The 22,012-nt window shown below is 34.7% G+C and overlaps 1 protein-coding gene and 1 long non-coding RNA gene across 7 annotated transcripts in view; both read right to left on the bottom strand.

Moving 5' to 3' along the window:
- Window positions 1-1,972: 1,972 nt before the first annotated feature.
- Window positions 1,973-9,959, bottom strand: LOC131036600 (uncharacterized). Its single transcript, XR_009104122.2, has 2 exons — window positions 2,365-9,959; window positions 1,973-2,240 (listed from the first exon to the last, which is right to left on the bottom strand). It is a non-coding gene; the product is annotated as an uncharacterized LOC131036600 (long non-coding RNA).
- Window positions 9,960-10,776: 817 nt separating this feature from the next.
- Window positions 10,777-22,012, bottom strand: part of LOC131036601 (probable CoA ligase CCL12) — a 41,895-nt gene continuing 30,659 nt past the window's right edge. For 4 of the 6 annotated variants that reach the window (XM_057968510.2, XM_057968509.2, XM_057968511.2 and 1 more), the window contains exons 13-15: window positions 12,532-12,630; window positions 12,115-12,321; window positions 10,777-11,034 (exon numbers count right to left, since the gene is read on the bottom strand). In XM_057968510.2, the coding sequence (XP_057824493.2) occupies window positions 10,918-11,034; window positions 12,115-12,321; window positions 12,532-12,630 (423 nt within the window). In that variant the 3' untranslated portion in view covers window positions 10,777-10,917. Of the gene's footprint in view, window positions 11,035-11,931; window positions 11,977-12,114; window positions 12,322-12,531; window positions 12,631-22,012 lie in introns of those variants that run through there. The other 2 variants (XM_057968513.2, XM_057968514.2) reach the window with 2 other exon arrangements.

The raw sequence follows: 22,012 nt of genomic DNA, 5'->3' as shown, positions 1-22,012 counted from the left end.
ACATGACCCTATAGGTTCAAACGGGTCAGTCGTATGTACCTTGGATTCTAATAAATGGCCCATGAAAGTTTGATAGTTTTTTGAACTTAGGGCACTTAAGAGATAGCACCACTATGATTTGTCTCTGAACGTTCAGGTGAGTTGGGAAGAAAAATAGGAGAATTCCTATCATAAACCCCCCTACCCGAACGTGTTGGTGTTGATGGTTTGTGCCCATGATGAATAGAAAAAAAATTAGGCTACCTTGCAACTTTGCATTGTATGCATGACAATTTTTACATGAATAGAAAAATTGTTTCCCTAAGAAAATGGCTCTGAGTCTTGAAAATGTGAGAGGTTATTGTAGAGGGTCCCCACATGACCTTGGAGGTTCAAAAAAATCATTTGTATGTGCAACAAATTTTTAAAAACTTCCTATCAAATTTTTACAATTTTTTGAACTTAAGACACTTAAGAGATAGTGTCACTATGATATGGCCCTATACGTAAAGACCAGTTGGGAAGAAAAAAAAGAGCATTCCTAGCATAAACCTGCTTACTTGAACGTGTTAGCACTAACAGTTCATGCACATAATGGTGTTTGTAACATTTTGCAACTTTTTACAGTTTTTTGCAACATTTACAATTTTTTTACTTTTCGCAACTTTTTGACACTTTTGATGAACCTACTAAACTTTTTCGTGTCTTGTAATGCAATCAATCCTTCTATAATTACAAATATTGTTCAATCCTTTCCTTGTTCCAACCTCTCTCAAATACCCCATAGCATATAGAACGGAAAATTATGGCACCTAAAATAAATCGACTGAGCCTAAATGAGCTTCTGAGTAGCTTGCTAACCTTCATTCTAAGTTTCTTTCAAGAAAGTAGTGTGTTGTTCTGTACTCCCCTTAAGATGGGAATTTATTTGGACCTTCTTACCCCAACCTTAATTTTTCATCATGTGATTTCTCATCTTCCTTCACATGTAGCCACATTCTTGATGGTATTTTTTAGTGTCATTTCGGTCTCATTGAACTTTTATAGTTTAGCAACTTTTGTCCCTTTTATATGATTAGTGATAAGATTTGTGAGTGGATTCACTATGTAGCTTTGAAATATGTGCGAGAGATTAGTATTGAAGAGAGCTCACATATTTATGAGGTTCCTACATCCATTTCTTTATGCCACATCCTCATGTTCCTACTAATGCAAAATGTAATAGATGTAACTCTAAATGGTAAATGAATCCAAATGAAAATGAGGATGAAAGGAAAGACAAAGACTAACAAAAAGGAAAGACAAAGACTAACGAGTCTATATTAAGCTTTGATGTAATCACAATTGTGCCCCATCTCTCTTATGTGTCATGTTGCTTTTGCAAACTTGAGGGTGATCAAGACTTAGTAATGTGTTTAATCAAAGCCTTTTTAAGTAATGTGTTTGATTATGTAATGAATGTTTACAAAGAGCAAAGGAGGTAGAACATAATAATGTGTTTGTAGGTATAAGATCTGACTCACATTTAAAAGTTTCATGTATAATTAACCATACTTATTACATCTACATAAACTGGATCTTGGGAAATCCTATTGACAATGTGTTTATATGTTTGAGATTTCAAATACTCCATTGCATACATAACAAAAAGTTATGGCTCAAATATGCCAAAGAGAAAAGGAGGTAGAACATGAAATTGAATCCAATTTGATTACTTTTCATCCATTACTTTTCATCCATCATTACTAAGCATCCATGTTATGATTAATAAAAATACAAAAAAGATCATAAAAATTGGTTAAATTTCCCAAGACAACGAAATTTAAAATTTATAATTTAGATGGAATACTGATTGTCATTCATAAGTTCCACTGAAGTACAATATCATTAAAATACTACAACATGTTATATTTTCATAACTTTACTGTTCTAAACTAATTATACATTCAAAATTAAAGTTTTAGAGTAGGAATATATGCACATGAGGAACAAATTAGATCGAATATCAACTTTTATATATCAAATTTTACAATAATTGTGCATGTCCATATAGAAAAATGGCATAAACGCCAACTCAAACAAAGTTTTACAAAATGTGTCATATGCCATCTCAAGATCTCTACAAAATATACATACCAAATAGCTATGTATGAATCCCAAAATGTCCACAAGTGACTACTACATGTCTCTAGCATATCCTAAATTTGTTAGGGGTCATCAAAATCAAGCCTCCTCGAAGTATTCCGTCGCACTAAAGATGCCTGCACAATAAAAATTCAAACTACACATTAGATTAATTATATAATATAATTTAGAATTGTCAAATTAGCATCAAAATCAATATATATTAAACTATAATTTCTCTAAAATTGAATTCTTGATTACCTCAACTCTACATCTTTTCTTTGAAAGGCGTTCTGCATATGGTACTCCTCTAGAATGATCAAGAGTCTTGGCATATGATTGTGGTAGAGGCTCCATGGCAGTGCCATATTAGGTATAATCACATATGTTCACATAGCATAATATTGATACAAAATAATATATAATTATCAAGGAAAGAAACATAAACTAAACACGTATACAAATTGTTGACCTCTTTTGGATGTTGGGGGGATTAATCAACATATATTAAAACTTAACTAATTTAACCATTCATTTTTCATTCATTCTAGTCACCATGTGTGCAGAAGTAAAGAAATAAAAAATAATTGAGAAAACACACATGAACACCAAGATTTTACGTTGAAATCCCAATGAGGGAAAAACAATGGTGAGAACTATCCCACTATATGAAAACTGGTTACAAAGTTTTAGGCTCAAGACCAAGGAAGCTCATTGTTCATGATTTTGACTTGCAATACTAAGGTGCACAACCTTAGGGAAAGATACAATGGACTTGCAAACACTGAATATCACTTCTCTAGAGCAAGATAGAGTAGATCTGAATACAATGAATCTATATTGTTGAACTATGGAGAAACACATCCTTTGAAATGTTGATTGAAGTTCATTATTTTTACACATCTGAAACTGACTTCATCACTACTTAACCGCACTTGCAAACCTTTGTACTTACAAGATACACCATACACAACTTTTCATCTCAATCATACAACATCTATGATCCTCCAAATAGATTCCATCTTTATATACCATTCACAACCAAAGAATCATCAATTAGGTTGGCCTTATTAGATGTAGCGTATAGGATATACACATTTGGCCCCAAAAAACTCTTCAAAGCAATGCGGAAGGAAAAATAGAATGTGTGAAGTATCACACCATATCGACACACCTTCATATCCATCCTATAACAACACCTACTATTTTGCATGCTACCACACAAACCAAAATTGCACAGGTTAGTTCCAAATGATATAACTATTAAAGCACACCAACCAAACTTACTCAAAACATGATGAGGACCATCAAAAATCTTGTGGGTGCACAACATAGCATCAACTGAAATAAACATAGCTAAGTCATTAAGTCACACCACAAAAAAAAACTAAAGGCAGAGGAATGCAATGCATTCCTGCAAACTATCACACTATCACTATACAAGATGATACTCAAACCATCACAACTTCAACTGTAGATCAAATGAGAACATAAAAACTAGGATATATCAAGCATTTTCATCCACGGACATCATACTATAACCACAAGTAATGCTGAAGCAATGCACCACAATGTGAACCATAAAACTACCTAATCAGATAGACTATTCACCAAGATAGTCACATTTAGCTAACTTCAACTACAGACCACAAAATACACCTCCAAAGTTCTGAAAAAGTCATAAGACAACTGAATATACCATATAAACCTACCACCATCATTCTACAAATATCCACATGAACACATATGCAATCCTCTGATATTGCACTACTCTAGAACACAATCGATCAACCTTCTAGACCAAAGTTATCATTAATGACAACAAGTTTGACATCAATGATAACATAAACTCATATTTACAACAATCTCACCCTTTGTCATTGATGGCAACACTTGTGCCAACTCCAAACTATTATCATATCACTCCACTGAAACACTTCTTCCACAATGAATTATCTCCACCTTTGACATCAAGGACAAAGGGCATCTCCACAACACAACACAAACTCAATGACAATATACTACTCCCCTACTAACATCAACTCCCTCTTAGGGTATGAAAAAAAATAAAAATCAAAACTATATTTCACCAAGCTTCTACTTATCTACATATGTATGTATGGGAACAAAATTGTCTCACTGACAAAAAAATTAAGGAGTCTGCATAGAAAGGGGCATAATAACTTTATAAACAAAGTTGAGATGAGACCAACTGGTCTTCCAATCATTCTCTATAGAGGTCCAAATGTTGTGCTAACTTTCCATCTTCATAAGAACATCCTCTACCTCACTACAACTACCTAAAACCTTTACTGCCTAATCCAACTTCTAAGAGACATCAAGAAGTCTCACTATGTTGGTTAGCTGCAAATCTACAAAATCTATCACATGAACAAACCCTGTCTTAATCTTGTCCTTATCAGTCAATAGATTTAACTACGTGTACAAATTCTCTATCTAAAGTCTTCCATTGCCATCTACATCCTTCTTCCAGTCTACAAAAGTAGATAACAATACAACCTATGTTCTCAAAATGTCTATTTGACTCTTAATGTCTTTGGTGGTTGCATGACACTAGTGACAAAAATGATATGTCGTTACAACATCCTCCACACTCTTCTCAAACACTCATATTGCTTGTAGCAACTGGCTATGTTCAACTACACATTTATTCACTAACTCTTCTAATCTATATTTATTGAGCAAACTGATAGGAATCCTCTCCCTTTCATGCATCTTATCTTGGAAATGAAAATTCTTAAAACACCCCCAGTGCAAGGTATTTCATGCCTTTATGTAATTGTTAAAATCCTAATGTTCTACTTGATCTCAAGCCCAATAGGGCAGAACTTATCCTATACCTTACTCCTAATCCACAAAAGCTCATTCATAAACATAAATGTTAAACAAATGATCAAGGACCCATACCTGAATGGGTACTTTGAATTCTTGGTCTTCTCTAGGTTATCCAACAATTTTTGCCCTAGAAGCTCACATAATTCAAAATTTTCACCTTCAAACATCATCTAATAGGTAGTGTAGATTACAATGGTAGTGGTGATATCCTCTTGATTTTGAAAGTATATCTTATATCTTGTTTGTGCAATTTTGACTCTGTATCACCAAGTTATGGCTAAAAAAACCAACTACATGTCAATGAGAACTTGGAAGACTTGAAGAGTTTCTAGAAATAGAAAATTTTCAAAAATATTAAATTTCTAAAAATAGAAACTTTCCAAAAATAGAAATTTTTTAAAAATAGAAACTTACCAAAAATGGAAATATTTCAAAAAAAATTAAACGCTCATTTTGCTCCAAAAGTTGATAATAATTGTCCACTTCCAAATCCACACAAGTAGACAAACTTGGAGGCCCTATAATGCTTCTAAGAAAAGAAACCCTGAAAACTTGAGAAGGGATTTGTTGAATCCACACTCTGATACCATGTTGAATTTTGCAACACAAGCCTACAAGATCAAACAACAAACTAGAACATATTCCACAAATGAGAGTAGCACAAAAAAAGTGCCATATTCCTCAAAAACAAAGATTACAGGATTAACTTACAATGCACAATGATGCGTTTTTATAGACAACACAAAGATTCCCTAAGGTAAAATTAGGAGAACTAAAGTGAAAGCATGAGAAGCTAAAAAATGCTCAAATCTAGCCAAACTAGAAGCGCAACTAAGTGAACTTAAGTAAAAAAGCATAACTAGAGTTAAAATGCTCTAACAAAAAACTCTTCAAATTTGAGGATGAAACCCCTCATTTTCAGTTTGAACAATTCTTCAACTAGACAACACTTCAATATTGCAAACAAATTTCATGTCAACAATATTATTGAGAGTCTAAATTTGTTGATTTTTTAAGTAATTTTAAATACATATAATTATACCAACTATTTGTATAAAAATTTAATATTAATTTACTAAATTAATATCATTATTATTATATGAAGACAAATAGAGAGATTGCAAAAGCATCTAATCACAAGTAAACTCAAAATAAAATCGTCCCATTGCTAATGTAGCTACTTGTGATTAGAAGCTTTTGTAATCGCACTACTTATCTCCATTCATTGTTGGTGTGTTACCACCCCAAACTTCACACCCATATAGCACAAGGGCACCGCATTGGATATTTTCTTATATTATTGATTGTTACTTTTATATTATGGGGTTTCTATACTTTTAAGTCAGCATTACAACTTTGACTATAGAGAGCAGCCTTTTGAAAGGATTAATCACAATGTTTTAATTAATTAACCGTGGGGACACATTCCCCTCCCCACAAAATCTAGATGTTTCAAGGACAATGATGTCCTCGAGATGTGGGGATGCTAGGGAGACGTCCTCCTGATGCACTGCCACTACCACCAAGATTGTCAAGATGCCATTGGGACATCATCAGGACATCCCAAGGACGACCAAGCATCTGTTGACCATCTGACAAGGTAAAAAATATAAAAATTATAATATTTTTTAAGTTTTCCTCGAAACCAAAGTCCAAGGACGAACCCTAATGACCAATAAGCCCCACCAATGCCTCCCAAACTCTATTTAATACTCTAAATTCTTTATCTTTACTCACAAATTATTATCAACAACAAGGTCGAAGAGGAATGAAAGAGTGTGAGTACAAGAGGGGTGAGAAGGAGCAAGAAGAAGAGGAAGAAAACACATCATGGTTGAAAGGATTTCTCAAGCATTAAGGTAGGATTTTATGACTATTTTCTGAAAACAAAAATCAAATTCAAAGTTGAATTTTAATGTTTCATAATTTCATAGACATGGTTCAAGTTTGTTAGAATAGGTTGAAACTTGTGTACCCTTTGCTTTTGCACTTTGTGCGATATGAAATAAGAGAAACAAAAGTGAAATTGTTGGTTGAAAAATATTAAGATTAACATTTTTTATTTGTGTAGCCTTTGCTTTTGCACTTTGTACAATAGCAAGTAAGAAAAAAAAATTGTCTTAATCCTTTGCATTATGTTGCAAGATAGTAAATGAATTTTAATTTTATAATTATGAACTTATAAGTTTTATATTGTTAATTGTAGTGTCACAATAAGTTCTTGTGGCATGAGTGAGGATGAGGTTGAGGTTGATAGTGAAAGTATTGAATTTGGTTATGCACCTGAGGTTGAGACTAAAAGGGGTGACTATGAGGATGAAAAGCAAACCACTAGTTCCATGGTGAGTGCAATTGCAAGTATTAATTGCCCCACCACATTGCTGACACAATATGCTAAGAATCTATATGATTATAAGTCTCTTTTGAAACAATTTGAAACAAAATTACCAAGTAATCTTGGGACATCTAGGGTCACAAGGTTGTGAAAGTGCCACTTTTGAGACCTTGAATGTTTCGGCATCATTACCAAAGTTAATGCCCACCTCTCTCATACTTAAGGAAAATGTTTGAAAGAATGTAAGTTTTGGGGGAAATCGATAAACTTGAAATACAAAGTTGAGATATATAAGCTATGGAGTGTCAGTGAAGACAATGCAGTTGCACCTATATCTTCTTATTTATCTCATAGGTTATAGGGTCATTAGGTCTAGCCACATAGGTCTACTTTTACTTTGCAAAGGCAAGTTGAACATATGTCGGGTTCTTCTTCAAGGGCCCATGCAATAGAGGCTAGGGGAAATGCAAGTTGACAAGTGATGTTGGTAATCCAATAGTTGAATTATTCAATGTGCAATTGAAGGATGATTAGATGATGTCATTGACAAATTTTTCTTTGCTAATGGCATTCCATTCCATGTGGCTCAATCTCTTGATTAAAAGGAGATGATGACGATGGTAGAAATGGGAGGACCATCACATGTGCCACCAAGGAAGACAAAATTGAAGACCACAATCTTGGATAAGAACTATTCCAAGATAAATGTGTCAATGAAGAAAATGAAAGAATGTTGGGTGGCAAGTAGATGCATTACAGTCATGGATGGGTGGACGAACATTAGGCATTATCCACACATTAATATCATGGTTGCATGTACAAATAACTCATATTTTCTTAAGATAGTTGATTGTTCAAGGCATCACAAAGATGTTGAATTTCAATTTTAGATCCTCAAGGATTCTATTGAGGAGGTTGGACCACAAAATATGGCCCAACTAGTGACAAATGTGGCCCATGTGTGCAAAGCCACATGGAAATTAATTGAGGTGGCTCAGAGACATATTTGGTGGACTCCTTGTGTGCATATCATAAATAATAAACTCAATAAAATGGGAAAAATGTGTTGGATCAAAACAATAATCAATGATGATAGAGATGTGCAAATGTTTATCTACAACCACCACACTTCACATGTATTCTTGGGGAGCTTCTCTAAGAAAGAGTTCTCGAAACATGTTAAGGCTAGATATGCATCCTATTTCATTCTCATGGAGAGAATGCTTGAGATGCAAGAGGCATTAGATTGGAATTAGTGTCCCGATTCCAAGATAGATTGAAATTGGTGATTTGATTCCAAGTTAGAGTAGGGGAAGAGGGTGAATTATGTAATGAAGAGTGATGTTTTTTTGGGTGATGCAAAAAATATTGGCATGATCTCACCTTAATATTTTATTGCGCCTTTAGTTTATTTTATTATTGGTTATTTATATTATTGTATTTCTCTTTTTACTATATGGGTAATTAAATATTATAAATATTACCTACCCTATATTCTTATTGGCTGAGATTTGGGGGTAAGTAAATAAAAATCTTCTGAATAGATACATCCCATTGTTTACAATCTTTCACTGCACCCTTTAGTAATAGGAATAATTGATATGTTAGTACATGGCTTTTCATTCTCCATCATTACTCCAATTTTCCAAGTCAATAGGTATGGGGATGCCAAAGCACCTAACCTTGGAGAGGTGTATGAGTGCATTGATACTATGCTTAACCAAATGGGGATTGTTGTGCAATTAAGGACCCCACATTAGCATTCTACAATGAGCACATTGAGCCAATCATTCATTAGATATGGGAAAAGCTTATTACTCTCTTGTACATGGTTGCTTATGCATTGTACCCCAAGTGGTACAAACAAAGGCCTAGTAGAGTTACAACCATACAAGATGTGAGGTGAAGGTATGGTTCTTAAGGGCCCTCGAAAAGATGTATGATCCTGTAGAGACCAACATCATTCATACTGAGTGGACAAAATTTGCCACTCGTAAGGGTTATTCTAAAGCAACCAAAATGGATATGACAACTATGACACATGAGGACCTAATTTCATGGTGGGCTACTATCCTAAGTTTTTTATCTTCAATTGCTGAGAGGAACTGGTCTACTTGTAGCTTCATCCACTCTTTTAAGACAAACAAACTTACTTCTAGGAAAACAAAGAAGCTTGTGGATGTAGATAGTTGTTTTATGTCTCATTGACTACAAGACACTTTTCTACAAAGAGAGTCTAGCAACACAATGGGATGTAGAGTCAAAGGAGCCAACACATATTGGTGAGGATGCTAGAGTTACACAAGTAGAGCTGGTTCGTATTAGTTTGGTGGAACTTGACCACGTAGAGTCTAGTAGTTCTAGTGATGAGGAGTTTGACTTTATAGATGATTGGAAGCCTCACTTCGCACTATTTTGGCATTTTGTTATTTTGACATCATATGATCATTATACTCATTGTAACCATCATTATGAAACCTTGAGTACAATATAAATTTCAAATATGCAATGACAAATTGTTAATGTTCACTCCAAAGTTTAGTAATATTTAAGTATTTTACTAATTTGCCAAAATTTCATTTGTAAATTCAAAAGAAATTAATTTTTATAAATCTTTTCAGAACTTTTTTTTCAAATACTATATGTATATCAATGTCTCCATGCTCTCGTTCCTGCGACTATCTCCCACTCTCCCTCCTTGTCCTCATCCTCAATACCCATCCCCATCAAGTTTTAATTCCTTTGGTGACAGTCATACCAAATGAAATACTAGTCGCAGCTGTTTGAAACCATTAGATCTTTTTGGAAGTTGCGGTATATATCGAGAGATCATTGTTTTCATCATACCATACTTTTTATATGCATAGTTGTGTCTGTCGTACAAATTAGAGTAGAACTAATCCCAATGCCAGCTTTATTGAATGTTTGGCGCGAAATTGGGAGTTGGCTTTTGGCATTTAGAATATCGTTTGGTATCTCATTGAATATTATTTTAGGTTTGTCTCATTCTTTTGGTAATTGCTGATAATATTTAAAATTTTGATTTTACTATTATAGAGTACATTGAGAATGTCCTAGTAGTAATAGTATTTATCAATATAATAAAATTTGAATACAATAGTTATTATAATTTATATCAATTGTTTATTTAATTTGTTGTTTATAACTGCTATAGATTAGATCCGAGCATGATAGTATGTTTTAAATTCATATTTTGTATTTTATTTTTAATATTTAAAATAACAGTTATATTCTCAAAGTTATTATAGTATAGCATTTCAATTCAATATTTTATTTTTAACATTCATAAATAAATATTTTGGAAAATATCATGGATAATCAGTACTACATTTTTTATAAAATATTATAATTAAAAATTCCAAATTATTTAGAATCGTGATTTTAAATAAACTTTCCTACAGGAAAGAGCAAATATTTATGCTACATATTTGTGCTTAAAGAAAAGACTTATTAACGCAATCTGACAACTTATTGTGATTTAGCTTTGACATGTTCATAAGAAACTGTAATATGACACAAAAACATGTGAATATGTTATATAATATTAAAAAAGTTAATCTATTAAGGGAAGTCGCTATGTTGTGTAGGCATAGCAATCTTTATCATAACCTGCTTTTTTGAACAGATAATTCTTGCTTTACCAGGTCCCGCAGAACTCTCCTCAAAATTTTATTAGATGCTGTACGAGGGAAGTCGGAAATAACTTTGACAAAGCTCACCTACACATGAATTAGAGACACGAATAGGTCAAAATCTATTTCAGCTGATTCTCAAAGAAAACTTGTCGGTATGCAAATTCTATATTGATTCTATATTGATCGATATTAACTATCAAAACTAGATTTCAATTTATGGAACAAAAAAATTCAGTGTCAACGCTGCTTAATATACAATGCATTATTGGTAAAATCTAATTCGCTGCCTGCATACATCATGCACCCAACCAAAATTATGTAGGAACAGATGAGATAATGATTTTCCCCTTGAACAAAGGATTTAGATTAGTTTGAATGGCAAATTTTAATGGTAATGCTTCAAAACAAAAATCAAAGGTACAAATTTCATTTATTGGTATAATCTAACTCGCTGCCTACATGCAACATGCACCCAATCAAAATTATGTAGGAAGAAAAGAGATGATGATTTTCCCCTTGAACAAAGGATTTAGATTAGGGAAGAGTACCAATAGATAACATAGTTCCAATAACCGTCATCTTATTGTCATGTTGACCCCCCAATAGCCGTCATAGTGAAGATACCATTAATAAATTTGTTTTGTATCAATAGCCGATCATTTTTTGTAATTAATTGGCCCATTTGTGCACAACTATTGGAACATTTGTCCCATTTGTGTACCACTATTGGAACATTTGTGCACCACTATTGGGACATTTGTCAACAAGTACTAGCGATTTTGAGTTGACGGTTACTGGAACATCTTTAGTTAGGTATCAGGCGACACTTTGAAATGTGTATTTTTTGACCTTTGTGCGCATAACTGATTCCACAGTGTGCATCGTTACTACCCAGAAGCCAAATCAATAGCTATAAGCAGTTAAGTCGCATACAAAAACAACTAAAAAAAAAAATCAAAATCCGATGTACCGTTTAAGATCTGTGGGTGCGCGAAGTTAGCTATGACGACTACTGGTGCTCTTCCCCTAATTTGAATGGCAAATTTTAATAGGAGTGCTTCTCAAAAATAAAAATGTGAAGGTATAAATGTCATTCATTTCCAATCAAGATACACACCCAACCAAACTTTTGAAGTCGAACGAAATGAGAGAATTGATTTTCACCTTAAACAAAGGATTTAGGTTACTTTGAATGGCTTTTGAGAAGGACATTTTCAACGTATCCATGCTAACAGTGTGTCCATTCTTCAAAACTGCAACTATAGCAAGTAGTTCTGGACCACCTCCTGGAGTTGATACGCTGATGGCAGCAGTTTCTAATACTTGTTCATGAGCTCTATTGCAAACCCGTTCGATCTCAATGGCACTGGTCTGTCATTCACCAATCATCTATAAAAAATCAAAAGGTTTGCCATAATCCAGGCATAAATTCTTGCGATATGGAAAGTAAACAAGAACTCACTAAAGAGTAGCTTTATCATGAAATATAATATTGGAAATCTAAATCATCACTAGGCCTAGAAAGAAGCGAAAGATCAAACGATGAATGTATAACTGTCTACAAAAATCAATTAAATAAACCTTGATGCCACCAAGATTCATAGTGTCATCAGCGCGACCATGTGCTCTGTAGTATCCTCCTACCATGCGCTCAATCATATCACCATGCCTTCTTAGACGCTGCCCAAAGAAAAAGACCAAGTCAAGAAACAGAACATATAGAAAGTGAAGAAAATAACCCTTACAGGCAAATTTTCAATTCAAATAGCAAGTTGTGGCCTTGAAATAGTATTTAAACATAATAGAAAACAAAGGCTATACAATATATCATTGCTGGGGCTGTCTCAAGCAAGAGAATCAGCAAAACCAAATGTCTCCCTCACGTTCCAAATGGCATGATACTGTTTATCATGTGTAGTTCTCCCAGGTTTATTACAAATTTCCCGAGTTATTAATTCTTGTCTGACACTCATCAAGTGGTTATTGTTTCAGCACAAATAAAGAACATATATGAGACATTTGAGTATTCCGTATAGCATATCTGTGTTTCTGGCCTAGCCACATCTTTGGGTTTTGGTTTGTTTTGTTGGTGTGACTTAGATGTCAAGAGTGTTTGTTATTTTCCATGAGCCAGCTAGGTTCAACACAAACCTGGGACCTCCCATGTGCACGCTTGGATACTCTGCCACTGAGCTACCAGCTCTCTTTGTGATTAGGGTTTTTTAGTAAGCTCTTTATTAGTTTGGGTGTAGCCTCGAGTCACACATCGCTTATTAGGGCTCCTAGTTTAACTCTGATACAATGTTATTTTCCATGGACCAGCTAGAACTCAAACCCAAGAACCTCCCATGTGCATGCTGGGATGATTCACCACTAAGCTACTGACCCTCTTTGTGCTTTTTGGTAGGCTTCTTATTATAGTTTGGGTATGGTCATTTTTCCAATAGAGAAGTAGATAACGAAGGGTAAGGATAGGAGTGAGAGGAAAGTCTAGTTCCTTGATTGAGTTATCACAAGAAGAAGAGATTTGTCTCCAAGAAATTATTTGGAGGTATCCAATGGTGCGGCAAAAAACAGGAGATAGGGGTAAATCAGAAGGCCTAAAGTGGAGGGTTGTAATGTCCCCTTCTTAAATTGACCTAGAATTTGCCCTAAAATCACAATTGCAACAAATTAAGGTTAGGTTTACATCTTATCAAATAAATCCTTCCCTAATAATATGATCCGGCAATCACAACATGAAAGACATGCAATATGAATCCCTAAAGACACTTGCCATCTTGTAGTGGGTTACTTGGCTCTTTACATAAGTGCTCTTTGGTCTAGGAGCCATTATGGTCAACTCTAGTTTATATACCCCTTTTGCTTACCACCCCAGGCCCTTCCTACAAGGTGGGTTTCAGTCAATCAAGCACATTTTATATTATATCATAAGAACATAAACATACTTTATTATAAACAACATTTTATAAGACAATGATTGGCAGAAATATCATGTATACCACTAAATATATGTTTGATAATAATAATCTGAAATTACTAGAATCCTGCTATGATGAATTGGACTCATTTCCTTTGTGATTGCCGGTCCCTGTCTTAGGGAAATGCTTTTGCTGTGTGATCTGCATGATGGATTTCACCTGCTTTAAATAGTTCGATCTGCTGGACTGATTTGATATGTTTTTTTAGGAATTGCTGATTGCTGTGATTAGTTCTTGGTCGATGATGATTGCTTGATCAGATGAATAAATGCTCTCCAATATCTTCTCTTATGAGTACCAATGTTGCTTGGAATGATTTCCTGATTTATGTATATTTATTCTGATTTCTATTTATTAGTTCTAACTCCTCGAATTTCAGAATCTCCTCCTTCCCCTTCAATTGAATTTTTCTTCCTTTTATACCTTCCAATATGAGGGAAAAGTCGTGCCTCTTCAGTATTCCTACCCTTTGGAGAGTCACAACTCTTCCTCTTAATGGCTAGCTTAAAACCTAATTATATTTTAATTATTTCTTAGTCTGGAAAATCGTTGCCTTTAATCTTTTATTTATTGCTTAAATATAAATCGAGCAGCACATAAGAATATCATCGCTGCCTATTACTTACTGATGGGGCATGACACTTAATACTTCTCCTTTATTTCGTTGTCTTCTAGCATAATTTGTTTTCTAGTGTCTTTTGTCTGCTAGCGTGCCTGAGCGGTTTGTCTTATTAGGCAAAACATTTAATCTTTTTATTTCCTTTAGGATTCTACGGAGACATTGATTAATTTCTTTCAGGGACATTACAAGCATGGAAGCTAAGGAGGAAAGCCTGACCTGGTATTGAACGATGAAATTTGGGGAGATAACATTGCGATGCTAGAGTAGAAAGGTTCGATCTGCAAAGTTTTTGGGACATCTGTCTTTGAATGATCTGTTGGAATGGGATTGCAAAAATTTAAGACTTAGGGATGTTATGAGATCTGAATGTGTTCAAGGTGTTCCTATAATTCATTTTTTGCAGGTGAGGACTGAGATTACAACTCTATAGGAGGTGCATGGTGTTTTGAAATGGTGGTATAAAAAATCGGCATCTAAGTTTCAAGCCAACGGAAGAGATCCCTTCTAGGGCTATTGCATGCCTACTGTATGAACTTTAGATGCCATATATTTTCAAAAAAATGGCGAATTTCTTAGGTCAGCTTGTGTGTACCTCTAAGGAGACATTTTGATGGGGGCTAAAACGTTATGAAAAGATGTAAATAAGTCTTGAATTGAGCCACCCCATGCCAAAAAGTATCACTCTGATCTGATAGAATTGGGTGTGTTCAGCAAATTGATTATGAAAGTATCTCGTTCAACTGAAGGTCATGCCATGAATATAAACATCTATGCCATGTCTCCTACTCAAGCATAAGATTTTTGAACACCTTTAGCCTATTCCTTAATTTTTTCCATAGGCTAATGGGGTGATAAAAAGATAAATAATTAAATAGTTAAGTTTAAATTTTGAAAAGTAACTTTACATTATATTTTTTTTAAATGACTTATATTTAATTATTTAAAAAGATTGTTATAAGTCTAGTCAAAAAGTGTCACTAAGGTCCCGAAAGTCATTATTTATATTTATTTAATAACTTAGAGGTATTTATGAAATGATATTATTTACCTCAAAAAGTTATAAAAGGAGGTTTGGACAAAAGAAGAGACTTATTGCTTATTTTATGAAATTCTTCTCCAAAGAATGAATGTGAGCTCCTCTATTGCCCGAGGAAGGGAAACCTTTGGCAAGAGGATTTCGGAGATGAAAACCTCCTAACCATTTGGTTAATTCCATCGAGGAATTACTTAAGTATTGAATGTTTGGAATCTTTCGTTTGTTGGCTTTTTAGGTCTAATGTTTCGAAATGTTTGGTATGCCCAGTCTCGATAGTGGTTTATAGTGTTAGATTTTTGTAGTTTCCATTTGTTTCAGCAAATCTAATCACCATATTTGAAGGATTCATTGCTAGATAAAAATCTGAAAATTTTTCATACTTATTGCACTGTTGAACATGCCAATGTAGAGTTTTAGAAATGTTGGCTGCTAACCACTGTTGAATTCTTCTCTACATTAGGTACGCAATTCTTCATTTTAAATCAGATTTAAGTACTACCATTATTGCTGCTATAACTGATCACACTCTAGGTTTGAATTTAAAATAACATTCAGTAACCAATTGATATATATGGCAAATGTTTCAGTTGTTAAATAATTGGTTGCATGAAAGTATTAACAATTGCATGTCAATTTTGCACAGTTTCCATCACAGCAATTGCATATTAGTGTTGCATGTTAAAATTCAAAATTGCATATCAATTTGGGATGGTGTTATTCATTGCAACAGTTGCATATTGATGTTGAATGTTAGAATTAACAATTGCATGTCAATTTTGGACAGTGCCCTTCATCACAACAATGGCATATTGGTTTCTATTAGCGTTTAACGCAACTGCATGTTGAATTTTCAATATTGATTTATCATTTAAAGGTTCAGAAGTGGTTTATAGATCATTCAATTGAGTATTTTCAGTTGTTTGAATAGTATCATGAGCAATCTTTTGTTGTTTCAACAATGCTATTACATTCTAAGGTTAGCATCATTCCATTTCAGTAATGTAAAATATAATGATGCTGATATTGTTTCCTAAAGGTGATTAAAGTTTTGATATTTTTACATCATTAATCTGACAAAACTAGGATTTGAGTGGATTGTAAAATTTGGTGGATTTGAACTAACCGTCCTCATAGAGACATTACAATCTAGTGAGAGAATGTTGAAATGTTCTGAAGCAGAATAATATTCATGGCAGAATGTCCATGGATAAGGAGGCCATACTAGAAAATACTAGGAAAACAGATATTGCCCCTAAAACTCTTGCACTATCTATGGTCAATGAAACTCTTGGGGAAGAAACCTAGTGACGTATGCTTGCTTCCATGGCCCACAATATAGACTAGGAAAGGATTTTAAAGCCTAACCAAAGCAATTACAATCCGGAAAAATGAGGCTGAGGTGACTGGATAATCTAGTAGTAATATGCAAAGAAGAAATACATTATATAGACTTGTGCCCATGTGAGTGTGTGTTTTCTATATCAATTAGGTGCTGACTACCACCAAAACCTGTAGTGAATTGGATTAAGGAAGTAATAGCTTAACAACTATAGATGCTCTTGGAAGATCTTCATATTCAATAAAAAATGAATAAAAAAAAGAACAAAGCAATCTCAATAAAACCCAAACTGGTACTCTTCAACTGCTAAATTATAAGAGTAAGAAATGTTTTTTCAGCTCCAATACTAAATCATCAATGTGAAGGAACAAAGGAAAGCTTGTTGTAGTGTGAAAGGGATAAAAGATTTGAATTTGGAGCATCTCAGCTACATAAATAAGGGAATCTATGTACAAAATACAATGAGTACTTACAATTTATCAAAGAACTACACCCATACTGGGTCACATTTTTGTGGTATATACTTTGTAGAATATATAACCGTTTGAGAAAATATAATTTGTGGTAGTATTCACATCATGTAAATTTGTTGCATCCAATGTGTTGGCAATTGAAACTTATCCGGTGCTTTCTGGTGGCTAATTTTTGGTTTAGGGTTGTCATTGATGGCAACTCTTCTTGGAGATTCAATCCGGTAGTAATAATTATTCTTATCTGGAAGCAAGTGTTAACCGGTAATTCAAGGTTATTTCAGTGGAGTTTTGGTCCGGATGCCTTCCAGTGATTTCAGTGATTGATGTTGTGATCTCGGTCAATGGGGAGATCTCTAGGAAGCGTGTGATTATATTCTTTTGGTTCGGTGCTATGTTGTGTTAGTGATTGAAGCCAACATGTGACTACACGTTACATTTTTTATAGCCGACTCAAAGAAGATTATCTTTGTTATGACCGGATATATAAGATTGAATTGGTGATTGGTTTTCGAAGTGATATAGCTGTGGTGACCTGTTTTGGTGCGATTGAGCACAGTTTCACGTGCGCACTTGATACCTAGATGATCCGATAGCTGACTAAGACAGAAACAGAGCGTGTGCAATCAGAGATCTTGTGCTTAATCGGAACTCATTCTTGCATTGTTAGATGCTATCTCAGAGTTCTTCTATTGTTTTTTCTCATTGTAATCAGATTGTAAGTCAGTGAGACTTCCCTAAGGGTTGTAACCTTCCAGGTCATTGTATTTGAGCAGTGAGCTCTAGGCAGTGAGCCTGAATGCAAGTGCATTCCCCATCTATGTAAGATTTATGTACTCCTGGCCATAGTATATAAATATTGTGGGTTCCAGCCCCACCGTGGTTTTTCCCATTTGGGTTTCCATGTAAAAATATTGGTGTTATGCTGTTGTGGTTGATTGCTTTGTGTTTTCTCATTTCAATTCATGTTTATGTTACCAGTGGTTAAAAATTAAGGCAGAAAGTTTATTTACCGGTAGATCACTGATTCACCCCCCCTCTCAATGATCCTTGATTCTAACACAATGTGTATGTTCTTTCTCACATGCTTAAATAATTTGAGTTCTTTTGTCATTTTCAAAATTAGATCAATGTAGAAGACCTCTAACTTATCCTTTATTCTTGTAGGCTTAAGGACAAGGGAAATGGTAATAATATTATTTTAACATGGGCCAATAATTCTATTAAAGGGGGCAACTTAATACTATTGTTATAATAAATTTTTTTAGAGATTTTTTTAAACACTTAATATTAAAAAGTATTTTAAATACTTTTGGAGGGAAATTTGAATTGATGGGTCCAAAATGGAAAGATATAAAACAAGGGTGAATGGATCAAAGGAAAATCATCTTATCATCATTTGAATTCAACTTTTTTGGAATTTGAGCATTGTATTATCTTTCACATCTAGGGACGAAAACCCTTGGCCTATGAAAGTCTTGGAGAATGAAAACCCTCTTAGATTTCTTTCATTAGATTTGATGATGAAAATCCTCATCTCCATCTTGGGCAATGGAGCTCATTTTGACAATCTTTCGTTCAAAAATCAGTATTGGAGCAATTGGAATATCAAAGCAAATCATTTTAATTGTTGATTTTTTGAATTTATCAACATATTCTAGTGCTGAATAGCAATATTTAACACCATTATCGCTTTCATTGAGGAGCAACTACATTTGGGAGAGATTGTTGCTACTGCACAGCATTGTTTCCACCATTTTCCAGCTTGCAAACCTGAGGTTTGATAATGCAGTTTCAGATTGAATTGAACCCTGAATTCACTAGATTTCACTAATCTTTATACCTCCCCTTCTTGACATAGTTCCTTGCATAACACCACAAGGGCAGCGACTATACTAGTGACCTTCATGACCCCCTCACAAACTAGATGGCTCCTCCTAGGCTAGGCCCCTTCAAACTGATGCCACATCCATACAATATACCCAAAAATCAGCTAGGACTCCTTATTTATTCTTTGCAGAATTAGGAAAAGGAAGTGAAGATCTTGAGATGCAATGGCTAAGGAATATGGCTCGTGACTCCAATTAGGAGCAACTTCTATTCATGACATCCTCTTTATACTCAACGGCCACAAAATAAAAATACTTCTTTTTTTCTTTACAAATTTATTTCTTGCATGCAAGACTTCTAATAATTTTTTTTCTAGTGAATCTCTACAAAGCCAGAAGATTAATTGTTTGAAACTAATCTCTAAATCCACAAACATTTAGTGCCAGAGTGAATCCTGTTTGAATTCACCACAACTAACTATGGAGAAATCTATTCGTCGAAGCCAATAATCCCATAGAGTTTTAAGATGAACATATAGTCCAAACTTCACAATGAGAAAATTTGAAATGAACAAAGATGTTCTTTTTTTCCTTTCACATCTCCTTTTATATCCCACCTACAAACTTTCAAGAAGTTCATGATTTAAAATTCACTTTAAATTATAAGCCTTATAACTCCTCATAAAGTGACTCTATTATTTTACTTTTGGTCCCACTTAAGTCACTTTATAATAATGAAACAAACACAACTAAATACAAGTTGTCCAAAAGAAGATTACTTTAAGCAACATAATTTAAGTAATTAAATTATTCCCTTGCAAAATCCCCAAACTGGGCGACACAAACGAAATAGGCTAAAGGGTCATCTCCGCCCACCTAGGCTGAAGAAAGGGGCATTACAGTCCTCCCTCCTCAAGAAAGTGCAGATTTGGATGTTGGAGAATCTACCTTCATTCCCAAGTGGCATCTTCTAATGGCAAATTTTCCCAAAGGGCCAAGTACCTAGAATACTCCTATTTCTAAGTTTCTTCTCCCTTACATCAATGATAGTTGTTGTCATTTTTATGACATCCTTGGTCCATCAGTGAGAATCGATCAGAGATATGTTCTATGGACCAGCGCCACCCAAGTTGATCAAGGAAAAAACAATGGAACCATGAAATGTGAAGTGTTGTTTTATTGGGAGGCAAACCTGGAAATCCGGAAACCCAAGTTTCCCAAGTCTTCCGACTCTGGAAACCCAAGTTTCCCAAGTCTTCCGACTCTGGAAACCCAAGTTTCCCAAGTCTTCCAACCCTGAAATCCCAAGTTTTTGACTTGCGACACTTCCAGATGATGTGATCAACACTCAAAGCTCTCAACGCTCCACCAACTCTTGCAACTTGTACTCTTTCATTCATGGAGCTACAAGGGCGCATTTAATGTTTTTGCAAGATTGCCATCAAGTGGAGTTCAAGGCCATGCTTCTTTATGGTTACTAATGGCCTTCATGTCAGGCCTACATACTCTAACTTTGGAATGTCAGACAATCCACCTTCTAGAAGTACTTTTCTTCTTGGAATTGCCTTGTCAAGATATGGTCGGATTGCTTGCATGTACACCATGTCAAGTCCATGCACTTCCCTGCATTTCGTGACTAACATTCCTTTGCACACACAAGGGTCAAGGCTTCCCTTCCTTGACCAATGGTCTCTCCTCTGCGACCATTTTTCTATATAAAGGTTGTTATGCCTCATTGTAAAGGGTTCTCTCCCTGTTGGCTTGAGTTATTCTTTGCTCTTTCACTTCTCTTGAAGACTTGTATATTTTCTTGCATTTCTGCAACTGTAAGTTTGGCCATTGGCCTTTGAATGAATTGAAATTATCATTCTTGCCTTCAACTTATGCATGCTATGTATGTTCCCTTACCTTCATCATAGGTGTATGTTTTGTGGCTCTTCTCTCACATATATGTTGTGTTAATGTGTTAACTTGTTTCTAAGTGTGGCTTGTGGGAAATCTTCTCCCCTTTGACATTCAACAAATTCTAATCTCCATACATGCGTTTGGGGTCATTCATGCAACTGAAGTTTGTGCATCTCCTGGGTGTTTCGATTAATTCTTTGTGTCATTATTGGGTGAGGAGAGAAACACGTCTTATCTTGGTGCATCGCCTCCTTTTGTTTTAGCAGTTCCTTCTTCCCTTTTCCTCTACAAGCTATTAGGGTAGGTTTAGAAGTAGAATTTGGAGTGTTAAGTTGGTTCAACACCTGCACTTGGATTCAGAAGGAAATCGGCCTTCTCTGGAGATTCAACCCCCTTGGGCAATGTCCCACACTTTGGGGTTGTTTCCATGTTTCACAAGGTTGCTGAGTTGATAGCTCAGCAAGGGTGCAAACTTTTGTGACAACAATAACCTTCGAGATCAAGATCAACATACCCTCTTCATCCAATGGCAGAACTCTGGAGAAGGTATAATGTGCTGTCTTAGTGCTTTCTCAAGGCACAAAACATAAACATTATGAACCCTAACATGTTCTAGAAGCTCAAGCTTATAAGCAACTTCCCTAATCCTCTATATGATATTGTACAATCCATAAAACCTTGTTTTAGCTTTTTTGCACCACTCCTCTTAAGTGAAGACTGCCTATAAGGCTACAAATGTCATGTCCCCATCTTTTTGATGCAATTCCCACATTGCATTTGTTGAATAAAGACACTTACAAATTTCTAAGTGTCAAAAGTTAATAAGGGAAAAAGTTACTTTTATAAAGTTACTTTATAAGCCTAAGTTTCTTTTTTTAAT

Source organism: Cryptomeria japonica, chromosome 1 (assembly GCF_030272615.1).
Source record: "Cryptomeria japonica chromosome 1, Sugi_1.0, whole genome shotgun sequence".
Taxonomy (NCBI): domain Eukaryota; kingdom Viridiplantae; phylum Streptophyta; class Pinopsida; order Cupressales; family Cupressaceae; genus Cryptomeria; species Cryptomeria japonica.
Note: the sequence above shows the minus strand (reverse complement) of the source record. Positions and strands in the feature narration are given on the sequence as shown.